We start from the raw sequence: 17,719 nt of genomic DNA, 5'->3' as shown, positions 1-17,719 counted from the left end.
TAGCTGAGCCGACCTTCACATAGGACTTCTAAGTTGAGTGGGGAGGAGGAGGTTTTCAGATACTTTGGGCGTAAGCCATGTTAGGGCTAGGCAGCTTTTCTCAATATCGGGGCCTCATATGTTGGGACTACAACGCCCATCATTCCAAGCCATCATGACCAGGGATCACAGGAGCTGTAGTTCAAGAACATCTGGGGACCCAATGTTGAGAATACAGTCATACCTCGGGTTAGACGCTTCAGGTTGCGTTTTTTCAGGTTATGGACACTCCGAAACCTGGAAGTACCGGAACAGGTTACTTCCAGGTTTCAGAGGTCGCGCATATGCAGAAGCGCTAAATTGCGCATGCACAGAAGCACCAAATTGCAACTGGCGTGTGCACAGATGCGCCGCTGCAGGTTGCGAATGTGCATCCTGCACGGATCATGCAACCCGAGCATTCACTGTATATATAAAACGCACTCACTCACTGTAAAAGAAGCAAGCCTTATGTTGCCCACCTCCCGTAGGAAGAATGCCTCACAGTGGATCAGACTCCCTCAGGAGGTGGTGGCCTCTCCTTCCTTGGAGGTTTTTAAGCAGAGCTTGGGTGGTCATCTGTCATGGCTGTTTGAGATTCCTGCTTTGCAAGGGGGTTGGGCTAGTTGACCCTTGGGGTCCCTCCCAACTCTACAATGACAAGAGCTGTTCAGCAGTGGAAGGTGGGGGTGCTCTCGTTCACTGGAGGTTTTTTTACACAGTGGATTGAATGGCCATCTGTCAGAGATCCTTCAGCTGCGATTTCTGGACCGCAGCGGGGGTTGGACTAGATGACCACGGGGGTGCCTCTCATCTCCACGATTCCGGGATTGATTCTCAGACCGGCCTCGCCCGCCAAGCCAGTTTCTGCTGCCCCCATGGGCTTGTCTCCTGAGTTTAAGCCTCGGTCTCCCTCTCTGCTCCCTCACGGTCCCGTAGCCAAGGCAACCCCGTTCGCCCTTCCGCAAGGCCGCCGGGCGGCCAGCAAGGCGCGGGGGGACGAAGGCCCTGGACGCCGCCTCCGCCGCCGGGAGAAGAGGGCAAAGCCTTCCGAAGGCTCGGAGCAAAAAGCCGGGCCTACCTCGAAGCCTGTGACGCGACAAAGGAGAACGGCGAAGGCGAAGGTCACAAAGCTGCCGCCACCAGGACCGCCGCCGCCGATCGTCGCAAGGCCTGCCGGGAGAAGAACGAGCGCCTGCCTAGAGCGCCTCTTCGCCCGCTTCCTTCCGCTCGCAGCGCCCCCTATCCTGGAGGAGCTCGCACGACAGCCGCCGCTTTCGCCTGCCCTACCCGGTGGAGATCTGCACATTGTAATAATAGGGATAATTCGCGTGGCCCAAGCTTTTATTTTATTTTATATGTCGCTTGACTGTGTGTGTGTGTGTGTGTGGGACCTCGAAGCGGTTGCGCAAGGCAAATTTACAGCCATAAATTATAAACACGATTGTGGAAAGTTTTGCTTCGAAGCTGCCGCTCCCACCGATTTCAATCCACTGCATCCAGATATTAAAAGCTGCGTTTTTACGCGAGCCGGATTTGCCAGCAGAGCCCATTGCATGAGCAAGACTAGGAGCAGCATTAAAAAAAAAATCAAAAAAAAAAATCGCCTGGACAAGAGTTCCTAGGATATGAATTAATTCCTGCGCCGCTCGAGCTTTCCCCGATCGCTCAGGATTCAGCTCGAACGATCTCAAATTGTGTTCGTTTTCAAATTAAAGCCAGATTCATGTGCATGGTTACTGGGAAATAAGGCCTATTAAATTAAAACCTCTTTAAAAGAACAACAACAACGCCTCATCTGTTTGAACCATTAAGGCTCGCATCTTTGGAGACATCACTGTGCAATAAGTCCCACTGAATTCAGCAAAACTTCCCTCGGAATAGGGTTGCATGGACTGAAGCAGTTCGACGTGCGATCCACATGCTTCTTAATTTAAGCGTCTTAAACCTGCTTGCCCAGGCTGTCATTTTTTTTTTATTTTTCACCGCAAGCGCTTGTCTCCTCCCAAAAGCAAAAACGGCATAGGTTACCGGTGTGGCAGGTTCTCCAAGGAGCTCAAGGTGGCGCACGTAGTTTTAATTTTAAGCCCTCACACCAACCTTGCGAGGTAGGTTAGGCTGAGAGGCAGTGGCTGGCCCCACGTGATCCAGTGAGCTCGACACGTGTACTGTAAACAGGCACAGCTGCTGAAATTCTACTTCTCTTACAGCCGCTCAGTAATTATTTTGTGGAAGTTATTTGAGGATGATCGCAAAACAAAGTTGTTAAGAATGGGTTTGAATTACACACTAGACGGCTGCATTAGTAGGAGCCATTGGGCACAGTGGGACCTACTTCTGAGCAAACATACACCTATAATTATTTATTTTTACATGTATATTCTCAAGCAGGTGTATGAGATTTCCCTCCTGCCGTTTTATATTCGCGACAGCCTTGCGAGGTAGACTAGGCTGAGAAAGAAGTGGCTGGCCTAAGATCACCCAACGAGCATCACTGCTGATTTTTTGGGTGGGAGGCGGGTTTCCTTGAACCTGGGTGGGTCTTCCCCATCTGTAGTCCGATGCTGTAACCGCTGTACCACACTGCACAGGATGGCGCTGTTTGTGGGCTAAGCTGGACTGCCGCCTGCCGCCTGTTACCTCATTGTAACTAAAAAAGAACTAAAAAACTAAAAAAGAAAAACCGACGAGATAACTGCATTTTGCGCGATCGACCACAAAAGTATAGATAAACCGTATATTGTGGGTTTTATCTGTCAGCCTTTCTCATCAACCTTGCGCCCCCCTCGAAGTTGTTGGACTACAATTCCCATCATCCCTGACCAATGCTCCTGTTAGCTAGGCATTGATGGGAGTTGTAGTCCAACAAACACCCCTAGCTCTTTGCAGCAGAGTTTCCAATTTGGGGGAGAAAGAGCAGCCGGTAGCAAGTGCGAGTAAATAATGCATATCTTTCTCTAATATACACACATCCCATTTCACACTTGCAAGGCTTACATTCGATTAAAGGTGCGGAAAGCAGATTGTACTGCAAGGTTGCTTGCAGGCCTAAACGCGCCTGAGTTTAAACTGGACTTCGGATTCAAACGGGCTTGTGCAGTCCTTACGCACGTGCGCCGCGCGCGCCTAAACTGGGCGCAAGCCCCGTTTGAACGCGGCGGCAGTTACTTCTGAGTAGATGCGTAGGAGAGCTCTGCACCGGAAGCCACGCCCATTCAAGAGGAGTCGCAGAATTCTGCCTGCGGAATGTTTAGCACGTGGCTGTGGGCGGCGCCTAGCCATTAACCTGGGTTCTTAGGGGGCGCTGCGTGGCCACTTGGGCGCTGGCCCTGCTGGGGTGTCTTGGCTTGGCGAGGGGGCAGAGATGTTGCGGAAGCTCACCTTGGACCAGATCAGCGACTGGTTCACCATCGGCAAGGCCGTCAGCGGAGTAGAGTTCTTGGGGGGGCAGCCCCAGGCTGGTGGACCGGCTCACAGCCCGGGGGGGTCTGCGAAAGAGCAGGCCCCTTCTGCCAATGCGTATGTATTTCTGCGGGACAGCTTGTTGCTCACCGTTATTTATTTATATTTTGTTTTGGATGCTTTGCTGAAAAATGAAAAGAAAAGCACAAAACGACACGTGCACAGAGTAAGATAAGACACAAGAAACAGTACCCACGTAGAAAACAAAAAGGAAAAAAACAATAGTATTGTGTACATTACAAAAAAAAGAGGGGGGAAGCTTGTTATTGTAGTTAACCAGATCGTAATCTAATTTGCCGTTATTTATTTTAAAAAGTTTAGCAACTTTCTCCAAAGGAGCCCAGGGATATATATGGGGAGGGGGGGTTTACTGGTTTGTTTTGTTCTTGTCTTTATTATGTACTGTTTTTGGTGGTTCTATTCTGTGTTTTTATGCTGTGAACTGCCCTGTGGTTTTTTTTTTGATGAAGGGCGGCATACAAATTTAATAAACAGGATTTGTAGATTGCTGTTCCGTTGAATGGTGGAAATAGTAATCTTGGGAAGAAATAGAGCTGCATAATGCACTCACCCCAAACCTAATTAGTAGAGTACATTAATCCCTGAGAAGAGTTGGGGCCTTGCAGGCTAACCTGCACAATCTAGATTTATTGCTTACCGCATCACAGGGCAGTTTACAATATAAAAACACAAAAATGTGTAACCTAGTGAAAACAATACCCACCCCAAGGTTAAAATGCCATAGATTACAGTGGTACCTCGGGTTACATACGCTTCAGGTTACATACGCTTCAGGTTACAGACTCCACTAACCCAGAAATATTACCTCAGGTTAAGAACTTTGCTTCAGGATGAGAACAGAAATCGTGCTCTGGCAGCACGGCAGCAGCAGGAAGCCTCAGGTTAAGAACAGTTTCAGGTTAAGAAAGGACCTCCGGAACGAATTAAGTACTTAACCTGAGGTACCACTGTAATTTGTCCAAAGGAAAAATAAGCTTTTTTCCAATAAAACATTCCATGCAGCTGATGAAGTGGTCTCTTCGGGACTGCTTTGTAATGAAAAATAGGCTGGACCACAATCCTGTATGTGCTTACTCAAGAAGTAAGTGCTGTGGCGTTAACAGGGGCCTTACTCCCAGGTAGGTTTGTGTGTGGGGGGATTGCTGCTTTTGTTCCTCATTGCAGGCAGGTGTTTGTAGCTCCAGGAGACTGGAGGAAAGCAAGTGAAGTCCACTGTCCAAGAGAAATAGCCTCTTAGGAATACTCAGTCTGAAAAGACATTTGAGGCCCCAGAGTGTATGTTATGTGTTTCATTAGAAACAGAAGGGGGAAAGGGGGAGTATTTTAGGGGTATGATCCCACCTCAGTCACCCGGAAAAGCAGGTGGTTGAGGCTGACTACCTGGCATGGGCATAGCCAGGATTTTTGTTGCGGGGTGCAGGCCTTTTGTTTGGGGGGGGCAGAACCTCAGTTATATATTTTTGATTTTTATTCATGGGGCAGCTGCCCCTTCCTGCCCCACTCCCACTATGCCCATGCTACCTGGTAATATGTTAACTACTGTTTGTGAACTTATTGAAGGCATCTTTTTGGTCCCTGTGAGAGAGGATGCTAGACTAGATGAGCTTTTGATATCTCTTAGGTATTGATTTGATGGATTGTTTGATTTCCAAGCTAATCATGTTACCACCAGGTGATCAACACTTCACTTGCCCAGTTTGGCCCTGCAGGCAGTTTTTGGAATGATAGCAAAAGCTAACGTACAATAATCTAAAAACAGCAGCAACAACTCAGGAGTCGATAAAATTAAAATCTAAGCTGTATAAATTAGAATTGCAATTCAAAACTTCAAAGCCAGGAATCTTTAAGCGGCATACATTTAAAAATATCAGCGGGTAAGGTATTTCTTGGTCAAGTAAAACCTGACAGGTGTGCGCTCTCTCTCAAAAGTCACAAGACTGATTTATAAAGCCACTTTTCCTTTATGTATTGATGGTTGACTCCTCTGCGGGAGGGATGAGTTCTTTGGGACAGGACTGGACAGGCACGGCTTTGTAGTATTCAGAATGGCTGTCTATCTGTGCACAATCTAGAACTGTGTTATTCAAACGATGGGCCTTGGGCCACTTAAAGGCAGGCCTCAGCGCCGCAGTTCCTTTTCCCTTGCCTTGCCCAGTGCCTTAATTATGTCATAGCTTTTTTGGTTAGGCTGGTGCCTGCACCAGCAACTCCTTGCCTTCAGAGTCAAGATGGCTGGGAGATGTTCAGGGGGCAAAAGGAAGGAAGGTCTCTCTCCTAAGTGGGGAAAAAGCTAGAGGAGGAAGTGAAGGAAATTAGACTGTGAGAGAAAAGGTTTCGTATTTATTAATAATAACAATAGACTGGAAACCAAAAGGGAAGGGGATATAGCAGAAATGTAATAGGATCATGGATGAGGGATGATTGAATAAATGGGAGTTTTGAAGGCAGGGAATAAGGTACAAGTTGAGTGTGGAAGGAGAAAGGGAGAAGAAATTACAAGAGGGGGGGGGTAAAAAAATACTTAGACATGTGGGAGTGGGAAGGAAAAATGATATATATGTTTTTGGGTTTCCCCACAGGCAAGTATCTTCTGGCTGGCCACTCTGAGAATAGGATCATAGAATTGTAGTGTTGTAAGGGGTCACATGGGTCATCTAGACCAACCCCCTGAAATGCAGGATTTTTTTTGCCCAAGGTGGGGTTCGTTTGGCCATATCCAGCAGGGCTGTGCTTACATTCTTCTCTTCCAAAGATTAACAATATGATAGCAGCTGAGAGAGATTCTCTCCCCCCGCCTCCATTCAGTCAACAGGTCAGAGTCAGTTGGGTGTAGTGGTTAGAGTATTGGACTAGGTCCCGATAGCTCTGACCACTGGCAGTGATGACAAGGTGCTGATGCAATTTGTAGTCCAATACCATCCACAGGGCCATCGATTCCCTGGCCCTCCGAACACCATAAATGCAGACTGCGCATGCACCGCTTTGTGTGGAGGTCTCTGCATATCCTGCTGTGGAACCCTTGGTTGTTGCAAGGGTTTGGGGGGCGGTGTCTGGATGATGAATTTTGCGGAATAAGGCTTCCTTTCTTTGGGAGGGCTTTATTTAAATAAAAAGGATAGGTGCGTAAAAGGCAGAAAATCAAGATCGGGCTGCAAAGGGGAATTGACGGAACTCAGAGATTAGCTTCCTTGCATGAACAGTTTTTTCCCTCATGCTAGGAGTGCGTTGGATTCAAGATGCAGCCTTGAAAACCTGCACAATTTATTATCCTAGGCATCAGGGGCAAAAGAAATGTGTGTATGCAATAGGAAACTAAAGTCCCGTTTTTACTTAAAAGCAAGTCCTATTGAATTCAGTGGGACTTCTTTTCAGGTGAAGTGGGGTTAGGATTGCAGTGTTTGCCTCTCGACTCCGACTTTGCTATCTGGTGGCATAACCCTAAAACTGCAAGCGTGTCAGTTGCTGTTCCGTAATGGTGGGAGTTAAATTTAGCTTGGATATGTTTGCGGAAAAGTCAATTCTGGCAACTATTTTCATTGATTTTCTGCTCTACTTATGTCAGTTGTGGCCACAGTTCCCACATGTCAATTTCAAGCTATTGGGGGGGGAACCACCCTTCTGCATGACCCCCCCCAACAAATGCTTGAGGGGAAAAGCATATATTGAAGTGTTTAAAAACCACAGACTAACAACATGTATATAAAAGCAAACAAGATTGGAGTGTTTAAATGAATGTATCCCAAGTTGGTTTGTTTTTAGATCTAACCAAGAATTTTACTGAATAGGGAACCTTTTTGTTTCTTCACAAAAATTCTGTAGGCTGCCATGTACTGTGGTAATCAGACTTATCAAATCTGCAATCCACTTTTTAACCCCACACTGCTGCATAGGACTTGTGGTTTAGTTCCACTTCATGCCCCCCCCCTTTAGGTATTTTTCTACTTTAGGATGACTAGAAGCAGAGAAGATCAGAGCTCTTAAATTTGTTACACGGTGGAAGTGCTGCATCGTTCTTACACAACTATTAACAGTAGTAAATGAGTGCTGTCTTTGATTTTTTTTATTTCCCTGCCTCTCTCATTGAAAAAGCAAATAGCGGTGTCCATTGTTTTGTGATTTGCCTTAGACAAGAGTGCTTCCTATTTGCTGAAGACCAATGTTATAAATAAGAGTGCAGGAAAGGCTGTTTAATTTTTCCCTTTTTTACTGTTGAGTTTTCATTTCAGAGAGTAAATGACTTACTTTGGAAAAGATTGCATGCCTGCCGACCACAGAACAATCTCCCCTTCCCCTTTGCTATTGCTTTTCATAATAATAATAATAATAATAATAATAATAATAATAATAATTTATTTATACCTCGCCCATCTGGCTGGGTTTCCCCAGCCACTCTGGGCGGCTTCCAACAAAATATTAAAATACAGTAGTCCATCAAACATTAAAAGCTTCCCTAAACAGGGCTGCCTTCAGATTTCTTCTAAAAGTCTGGTATCTGTTCTCTAACATAATAATTTATACAGTGATTTCATTTTTAAAATATTGCAAACTGATGTTTTCTACCGTACATGCTTATAGGAACATTATGAACAGCATACTTCAGACACCTCATTAAAAAAGTCTACTCTACAGTATGGATTGGGTTAGGAAGGTTCTTTTACACAACATGGTTAGCTAGTAAAACAGTAGAAAGAGGCTGGCATTCTAATTATCCTAAGGACTGTAAATTATATGCAAGTTGTAACAGGTTTAACATTCTGAATTTGCAGCAATGGGGCTGGAGTGGTGTAAAATTTTGTGATTTCTTCAGAGTTGTTGAATCTTGCTGATAACTGAGGGGCATCAGAGGCAACCTTGGGAAGAGAGGGAAACTTAACTTGATGGGTAGTAATAGGGAAGATTCCAAATTCTGTGGGAGAAAGTTGGAAACATGCCCTGTGTGTTCTTGTCAACATAACTAGATACAGTCGGGATCTCCTCTTTGTCTGTTTTGCCTGAGTTGTCGCCAGGTGTTGCAAAGTGCATGGAGCAATTTGTATTCCAAACGTCGGCCAGCTGCTCCTGTTGAGCCTCTCTCTCCAGATTGGTTAGGAACTCTTTTAAAACTTGCTTGAATATGTACACAATTTCCCAAGGTAAAACGTCGTTTTCTGCCAGAACCTCACGGAATCTAGAAAGAAGAGGGGGAAAAAACCCAAACAACCTGAAATCTAAGGTTGATTCCAGACAACTTTTTTTAAAAAATTAATTTTTAATTTTTTAAATTTAATTCTGATTCCTTTGCTTGGGTATTGCATGGAAGGGAATTTCCAGTAGATTTTCCCTATCACTTATTGCAAAAGTCTGATGTTTCGGGGAAGTGGTTTTGTTGCCTGATACCTATTACAGGAGCAACCTGAATTTGCTGGTATGTGCCTATCGCTTCTATCTCTTTTGTTTTTGGTGGCAGCGGAGATAGATGTTCTGTCCTTTTTGTGGTTGCTTTCTAAAGACACCATCAAGAAACAGGGAGGAATGGCGCTTGTAATACATATTGATGTCATACAAGAGTGGAAGCTATTTTGCTCCCCCTTCCCATATTAAGCTGTCTGAGCAAGTTGATTCAAACTGACGTTGCCCTCCAGTCTTTTACTGGGCTCAAAAAGAGAGCATAGGATTGTTCTGATTTTCTTTCTGGAATTCCTGTACACTGCCTGTGGGTGAAAAGTTGTATGTATAGAATTAGGAATGTTTTAATGGCGAGCTTTAAATAGGCTGCTTTTGTGAGTCGCACATCTTAGCTTTACCAACATGTGTATGAATTTGGATCGCGACTCACTAGTTTCACAACCACAACGATAGCAAGCAAATTTTAAGCTATACACACTGGGGAAAAGGGTAGTTCATCCATATGCCGATACATATCATGTCTAGCAAAAATAGTGCATGCACCTGATTTTTAAATAATAAAGACCTTTTAATAGGCATTGAATTTGCATAGCAAAGCTAAAGCTTTGTTTCTAGAAGGCTTTAGCATAGACGTTTTGTTCATCACATTCAGGGAACAGATAAACATTGAAAGCTACATCAACCTGCATTTAAATTGTACAGTTAAATTTGCCAAAATCGCTCCTATGCACACTTGGCTTGAGGTGACCCATTGAACTTGGAGAGACTTCGGAAGGCTAGAGTCCTAAGGCTAAGAGTCCAGTGCATACTTGCAATGAACCGTGTAACCACACTGAGGACTATCTACCTGGGGTTTACTTTCCAGAAGCATTATTAAGATGAAACTGCAAGGAAAGGTCTTTGCAGTACTTGATTTTTTGCAGACGTCTATGTGACGCTAGGTCAATAAAACGGTGTTACCTGCTGAGAATGATTCCAGTTTGGCACGGTTGAATTTGGGAGCAAAGGACTTCAAGCTGTCTTTGTTCAGTCGCTGGGATAGTTATCTGAGGAGTTTGCTGGCTCTTTAGCCAGTTGTAATCCACACTAGTTTTCTGAACTTTTTGTTCATTTTCTATCTCCTGTAACAGGCGCTCGCGTTCCTTGAGGTGCCATTTCAGTTCCCTCAGGAGGGTCTTGGTCACAACTTCTGAGCCAGGGTACTGTCCAGTCTTATAGGAATAGTTTTTTGGCCATTTCATCCAGCCAAAGAATGGCATTTTGGCAGCTGGTTTAAAAAGATGAGAGAGACGGTTCTGCCTTCAGGTTTGTTGGGTGCAGTTACAACATTCGTAAATTACCACACAATCTGACACATGGAGGCGGCAATCCTACACACACTTTACCTGGGAGCAAGGCCCATTGAACTCAGTGGGCCTTGTATCTGAGTAGACATATATAGGATCACACTATTTGGTAACAATCTGGACATATAAGTTTGCTCCCCTTTAAAACCAATTGGACTCAAACATGTTTGGATTGGGTCAGATTATGCTGTGTGTGTGTGTGTAAGCTTTTTGCACTATATGAACTAAGCAAAGCCCAAAAAACTTCACAAATGTGATCTTTTAAAACACAGAGATAGAAAAGTTTTTCCACTGAATTTAATGGTTCCAGTTATTAAGATATGCATGTGCATAACATGAATACATACACACATGTGGATGCCTACAGTTTACTAAACTCTTAGAAATCTGGAAGTCCAGATCACTACCCTTCCCATGCAAGACAATGGTCGTTTCTGAGGCTTCTATATCCTTGTTTGTTTCGTTTTTAGCCAACACAATTTCTAAAGTCAATACAACTACAGTACTGTGCTTTTAATTTTCATTTTGTAAGTTTTGAGTGAAATGACTCACCTACTTACTGTACTTATTGAAAGGCGTATCTTTCCCCGATGTGGCTGTGTGTGAGTTTTGCTCGACGTGATGGCTGTTTATTCCAGCATCGTTCCCTTTTACAGGCAGTTGCACATTCTGTAAAAAAGCAGACAAGCATTCCTCACTCTACCCACTTGAGAAAGCAGCACTGAAGATGGCACATTCATCTTTTTGCATCCTTTTCCAGCTTCTTCTTACATTGCTTAATTTGCTTCTTCTTACATTAGAGACAGCCTGTGCACTTGGACGTGGATCCTTCCGAAATTCTTCTCCCAAAGTCCATTCAGGTTTTGTCTTGAGCAGTAGTTGGTCTGTTGTGTGGGCTTTGTTTTGTTTTAAAGAAGAAAGGCAAGGACGAGGATTTCAGAAGCTTGTTTCAGCTGTGATATGCATCCAAAGTTATTGTCGGTAGCTGGATGAACAACGATGGTCTGAAGTCATGCCAGATGTGCTTCTAGCTAAAGTTAAGACTGTCGTTCGGAGGATGCGATGCTTGGATGTGCATAGCTGTAGGTCACAGTTTGGCGCTCTATTTCTATGCCTGTAGTGCTCTAAAAATAACCACGTTGCTTTCGTTGTCGAACTAAACTTTCAGGCCATTTTGATGCTGGATTCCCCCCCCCCTTTGTCCCCTCCTGTTAGACTTGTGGTAGAGGAAGAAGAGGACAGGTCAGAGCAGCTGCTCTGTTTTACCTATCCACAGTTAACAAATATAACAAACCAATACAGCCTTGCGATAGCTCATCTCAACTGGATATGTGCCAGTTGAGGGCTACTTGCACGGCCGCATACAGAGAGAGATTCCTAGTCTATACTTCCCCTGATTAAATTAATCTCTTAGTATTTGCGTAGTTCTTATTTATAGTCCGCAGCTGTTAACGGTTTTGTGGGTTTTTTTTTTTTTTAACATGATGAAGGTATTTAAAGAAGCAGCTTGCTTTGCTAGCACCTCCAATAAGCCATGAGAAACTTGGTTTTGAAAAATAAAAATCCTAGCTAGGATTTGGAAGTAAATGCACGTAGCCTGGCCTAAAATAAAGCAGCCTTCGCTATGTCCACCTATCTCAGTGTTGTCTTCTCTGCCTGGCAGTGGCCTTCCAGATCTCAAGCAGAGAGAGATTTCTTATCCTTGGCTTACCTGTTTTGTTCAAAAGGGGATGCCCGGAAACCTGTGAGCCTTCTGCGTCCAAAACACGATCTCAACTGTTGAACGATGGCCCCCCTCCAAGAAACCTAGATCCCCGGCTCTTTTAAGAAACAATACCCAGGTCTGATTGCAGTCTTTTCTCCTCCATTATGTGAATATGACTTAGTCTGCCTTTGCTGACCGACTGATTGGGGAGGGGAGAAGTACCCCCTTTCAAGATTCATTATATGTGTTGTTCGTGCAAAAAGTCTTAAACGGCCGTTTTGCCAAACCTTTTATTTCATTTCCTACCATAAACCTGAACAGAAAGTGTAGAATACAAGTCTGTTCTGTTTTTCCCTCCCGCTCCTGTAATTTCTAGTGACAATATTCTCTTTTATGAGTGTTGGTCTCTCCCAGCCAGCCCCCTTCCCCCTCCGTTGTGTTGTATTGAACTGCTTCGTGTGGTAGAACGGCCATGCAGATCTGGCCTGGATGTCATGCAATATAAAGGGTGACGTGTGTGGCTGTTATTAAAGCCGATGTTACTTATATGTTGGAAAAATTCAGGTGTCAGTATTAATCATCCTCAATAGGGAGGCTTTCACATTGCATTGTGTTTGGGGCAGTACAAAAAATAAAACCCACAAAAAAACGGGGAAGAGACTGGACTTGCAATGGCACAGCTGCCTTTGCAAAATTTCCGCCGGAATTAAAATGTTCCCTACCAACTTTTGCCAGGTCCCTGCACTCTTTTTTATTTTTGTAAAAACAAAAAAAGGAAACCTGTACTGCAACTAGAAAGTTCTTTTTTAAAAAAAAAACAGCAACACCCACCCTGTTACACATTCCCTTGGAGAATGCGATTCTTCTGTAAAAGGACTGAGTAAATTCTGTAACCTGTATGTTTGGTGAGCAATCTGCTGGAGATATTAGGCTTGCTTAAAATGTCTATAGTGTGGGTAGAAATTGTAAATGTCTGGCATTCCTCCCCCCACCCGTGGCTGGATGCAGCAAAGCAAAGCTCAGGTAGGAATTTAGTTTGACAGACCTGCTGTGTTGGCATAAGTGCTAATGCTTCAATGGAAAAACTGGATTCTCTTCTCCACACACCCCTATGTATTTTCATAGGTAGGTAGTTTATTTAAGAATGTGCTAACTAATAATGAAATAATATAGCTGTGTGAATTCAGAGGGCTGGATGCTCTCATTGCACCTCACGTTCCCAAAATTGATCCTGGCGTGACACCTAGACTGTTATACCATGCTGGCCTTTGGGTGATTTAGCACCCTTTTTTTTGCGGGGAGGGGCGGGTGAAATAACTGTAATCTCTTTTTGTAATGGCCCTGTTGCCATGCGGCCACAACCAGGAGGACATTACTGAAAGTGACTCTCTGCTGTGCAACGATACTCTGCCGTCTCCAAATGTGTTTCGATGCAACTTTTGCTAAGTTTGCTTGTGCTACTTGGTCCCGAAGCGAACAGACAAAAAGTTCTGAAATCTGCAGAGCAGGCAGATTTAAACCTCCTACGATTTCGGTGTCCCTCCCTTGTTTCAGATAAAGTGATGCTCTCTTGTAGCACGTTATGAAGAAAACAGCTCTGCTTGATCTCAGCTGGCAAATGACTCATGGCCTGAAGTATTAACTTAAGATTTCTTTATTTTTTTTAATCTGGAGCAGTAAGTAGAGCTGGCCTCCTTACTTACATAAGGCTTCCTTTCTGTCTTTGTTGCTTTTTAAAGACATATATGCTATATTAACTGTACTAGTTGGAGGCTTTTAATTAGTATTCATTATAGTTGCGGAGGCACCATCACTTGGTGGTAGAATCTATGCCAAGAAAGCCATTGTGGTCTAGTGGTTAGAGCGCTGGACTAGGACCTGGGAGGCTGGGGTTCAACTCTGCACTCAGCAGTGAAGCTCACAGGGTGACCTTGGGCCAGTCACTGCCTCTCAGGCTAATCTACCTCACTGGGTTGTTGTGTGGGAATCTAATTTCTCCTTGGAGGAGAAAGTGGGATATAAAGGCAGCCATTAGATGGTAGTAGCCATTAAACAGATGTATTCAGAAGGTCCCATATTCAGTTGGCAGCATCAATTGTTAATAATAATAATAATAAATAAGAATAATAAATTTTATTTATATGCCACACATCTGACTGGGTTGCTCCTGCCTCACTGGGCGGCTCCCAACAGAATAGTAAAAACACAAGAAAACATCTAAGATCTCCCTCTGCATTCAGATGTCATCTAAAAGTTCTTTATTTCCTTGTTGAAAGCAGCAGGCTGCAGAGTCAGACCTTGTCTGCCTAAGACAAGGCCTGCAACTGTTTCTGGCCTTTGTTCCTTCTTAGGCCAGCGGGGATATTCCAAATTTTTATTTATAGGCAGTGACCGCTCTAGATACGTCCGATATGTGTTGTGACCGTGCACAAGCGCATTGCTCTGTACCTGAAAAATCACAAAAAGGGGGGTGGGTGGGTGGAACTGGGTGTTTGCAGGCTTTTTCAATGGTGTTTCGAATATATGCAATTCCACTTAAACACGCAATGCCTTGGAATGTAACCCCCAGGTAAATTGAGAGTTGCCTGTATTAAATTTGTATAGCACCCTTGATTTGTAGATCTCAGGGTGGCTCAAAACAGAAGCAAAGCAGATAAAAACACAAAAGGCATAATAAGAACGCAAACCCAAAAGAGACACCCCTCCCACAAACTAATGTATGTTTTCTGGGAAAGTGCCACAAAATGGCTGCCGCCGTGGGTGTTGCGTAATTCTAAAGGCCTGCTGCATCTAAAAGAGCAGAAAAAGAAACGGCAACACAGTATAGTATTTCCCCATCTCACATCGGTAGGCAAAAAGGCACCTACATCAGCCACCACCCAATTCATTCCCTGAGAGAAGCTCTTTGCATCTCTTCTTTGTTCAAAAAGGGAGTGATGGTGTGTGCCCCATTCTGGCATTCTGGGAGCATTCGTAGGAGAAGCCAAAGCAAACAGGCTCTCACATACGGCGTAGTTTGGAGGGGATTATTTGCTGAGACCTTTAGCAAGCACCACATGGGAGGTGATTGCAGGGACACGGGCCCCTGTGTCTCCTGTGTCGGCAACCCCTGGCCTAGGTTCCCGGAGAGCTGCTGCCAGTCAGAGTAGGCAGTATTGGACTGTTTTGAAAAGAAGCATCCTGGGGTATAAGACAACTTCCAATGTTGTGAGGCACTAGGGTGGTGGCACTAGGTAGAAGTTGGACATAAAGTTCTATGGACCAGATGTGCCTTCTTAAGAAGAAATTTTAAATAGCTTTGGAAGCTGGGGAAAGTCGCAGAAAACTGTGGTTAGATTTGAAGGGGATGGGGGCACAGGATAAAAAAAGGACTCTTATTCCAGGTAGGCTGCCTGGATTTTGGGCAAGGCTGGCCTGAAATGTGTTGCTGTCTGTGACAGGGCACCAATTGCTTCCCCCACCTCCCCAAAGTTAAAGTGCATAATAGGCTTTGCACTGGAGGCAGAAATTGTCCTTCCTTCTCAGTAAAATAATACTTTAAAAATCGGGCTGCAGTTTTATTTATTTCTAATGTAGAGAGAGCCGTTTTCATCATGCGTGGTCCCAGCGGTTTACAAAGCAATCAATAAAGCAATCCGTCAGTCAAAATCAGGCATAGGCAAACTCGGCCCTCCAGATGTTTTGGGACTACAATTCCCATCATCCCTGACCACTGGTCCTGCTAGTTAGGAATGATGGGAGTTGTCCCAAAACATCTGGAGGGCCGAGTTTGCCTATGCCTGGTCAAAATAGTACAGTGTATGAAACCCAAAAAGCACAGGCACTGTACTGCTGCAGTAGCACAACGCTCAGATTGCATTGTTAATAAGGCTGTTTCCCAGTGTCCTATTTATCGGGCTTTTGTGACTATTTGTGATCGTGAAGGTATCAGGGTGGTCATACGTGATCCCACTTTTAGTGCTGTTTGTTCCTGGTAGAGTTTTAGGGCAGTCACACTGCTTCATTTCCAATCTCTGTGTATCCTGTATCTTCCCGCTGAAATCCCGTAACCTTTTATAGGTCTGGTGTTGCGTACAACTGCATCAGAGGGGTGAAGCCGTCAAGTTTTTATTTTACAGTCACCAGCATTTTTTACTCAAGAGAAACCATCAGCAGTTTCTTCTGTGGTCTTTCTAGGTGCGATCTAAGCCACTGGTGGTCCGTGGCCTGTGAATTTTAAAACTCACTGGACTAATTATTAATGGAGGCATTAAAACTCTTCAGTACAATTCCTATGTCAGAATGACCCCTAGTAGTCATATTTAGGGCTTATGATTGACATGTCTTGGCTATGTGCTGGAGCTGCTTTGGGCATCCAGCTGAAAGCCTGGACATGACAGCTGACTGACAAGGTTAAGTTGATGGCTATCTCATTTGTGGGGGTGGGGGTGGGTTGCAGGCTTTATAATGTACAAATGTGAGCTTGCCCTTCAAGAGAACTCTTTAACTGCCAAGGGGTAATCTTTCTATATATTTTCCACATTCAGAAGCGAAGCAAGGGGTGTGCACCTGAGTTGTGATTGATTTCTCTCTTCCCCCTCCCTCCTCAAAACAAACCTTCACTTAAATGATGCTGTGGTCCTTTCCAGGGAAAAAATGAGAATGATAGGCAAGACTCAACCGATAAACTAAGGTCAGAATTTTGTGAAATAAGATGGCTGTGAGATCAGGGAATACTGAAAGTCATTCTGGGCCTAGAAAAAGTGACTGAGCAGGTTGAATGCAAGGCCTGTAAGCTGTACACCTTTAGTACGTAGCTTGTATAGTTAGCACTGAACCCCCCCCCCTTTTTGGGTTAAGAATTTAGATTTTATTCTGCGGTTCTACATAGTCTTCAATATTTATAACTGTTAAGCCCGAAGCTTTGAAATTCTGAAAAGGTACGCGTCATGCTAGTTAATGCAGTGGCGCATTAAGGTTTTTGAATTAATGAGTTTTCCATTCCCCCCTTTCCTTTCCCGAATCAGCCTATTTCGGTAGCTGAATTCAAGCATCTTCCAGTTTTGAATGCTACCTTGTCTACTAAAGGAAAGGCCACAGCCCCTGTGAATGTCGCTGCCATTTACATCGGATAAAAACTCTTTTCAGCGAGTATTATTATTAATAATAATTATAATAATGTAATAGCAGCTCTGTTGGATCACACTAAAGCAGGTGTAGGCAACCTAAGGCCCGGGGGCTGGATGCGGCCCAATCGCCTTCTCAATCCAGCCCGCGGACGGTCCGGGAATCAGCGTCTTTTTACATGAATAGAATGTGTGCTTTTATTTAAAATGCATCTCTGGGTTATTTGTGGGGCATAGGAATTCGTTCATTTCCTCCCCCAAAATATAGTCTGGCCCCCCACAAGGTCTGAGGGACAGTGGACCGGCCCCCTGCTGAAAAAGTTTGCTGACCCCCATACTAATACATACCATTTCCCACTGTGACCAGCCAGAACACTCGGGAAGGCAACAAACAGGACATAGTTGAATGGTAGCACTCCCGTAGTATGTAGTGAAGGCCACAGACTTTGATCGCTTTAACGGTGGACTAGATTAATTTCATGGATGATAAGGTTTTCAGTGGCCACTAGCTAAGACAGGTGTGTACTTCCACCAATGTCAGAGGTGGCATTTGTCACTGAATATCAGTTTTTAGGGAAGGTTGTTGGGGAGAATGCTGTTCCTTGCAGGTTTCCTGTTGGGGCATCTGGCTGGTCACTGTGAGGACAGGAATTTGAACTAGCTAGCTAGGACCTTGG

The 17,719-nt window shown here is 44.4% G+C and overlaps 2 protein-coding genes across 3 annotated transcripts in view; one reads left to right on the top strand and one right to left on the bottom strand.

The window, feature by feature from the left end:
• The first annotated feature begins 3,020 nt into the window (after nt 1-3,020).
• TDRD9 (tudor domain containing 9) overlaps nt 3,021-17,719 on the top strand; it is a 93,881-nt gene continuing 79,182 nt past the window's right edge. The window contains exon 1 of the mRNA XM_081909145.1: nt 3,021-3,537. Coding sequence (XP_081765271.1) covers nt 3,383-3,537 — 155 coding nt within the window. The 5' untranslated portion in view covers nt 3,021-3,382. The remainder of the gene's footprint in view (nt 3,538-17,719) is intronic.
• RD3L (RD3 like) lies at nt 7,713-11,087 on the bottom strand. 2 transcript variants are annotated; one of them, XM_081915828.1, is made up of 3 exons: nt 10,785-11,087; nt 9,847-10,153; nt 7,713-8,668 (listed from the first exon to the last, which is right to left on the bottom strand). In XM_081915828.1, the coding sequence occupies exons 2-3, from the start codon at nt 10,143-10,145 to the stop codon at nt 8,371-8,373; spliced, it is 597 nt and encodes a 198-aa protein (XP_081771954.1). In that variant the 5' UTR covers nt 10,146-10,153; nt 10,785-11,087; the 3' UTR covers nt 7,713-8,370. The 2 variants fall into 2 exon arrangements, with proteins under 2 accessions (XP_081771954.1, XP_081771955.1); XM_081915829.1 differs by having other exon boundaries at nt 10,793-11,087.

Source organism: Podarcis melisellensis, assembly GCF_964234715.1.
Source record: "Podarcis melisellensis genome assembly, chromosome: 1".
Classification (NCBI taxonomy): Eukaryota; Metazoa; Chordata; class Lepidosauria; order Squamata; family Lacertidae; genus Podarcis; species Podarcis melisellensis.
Note: the sequence above shows the minus strand (reverse complement) of the source record. Positions and strands in the feature narration are given on the sequence as shown.

Bases quoted from the DNA above. Each gene is read 5' to 3' on its own strand.
- RD3L (XM_081915828.1), bottom strand. From the start codon at position 10,145: ATGCCATTCTTTGGCTGGATGAAATGGCCAAAAAACTATTCCTATAAG. The intron at 8,669-9,846 runs GTAACACCGTTT...TCTTCTTTCTAG, and splicing joins ACTGGAATCATTCTCAGCAG to ATTCCGTGAGGTTCTGGCAG.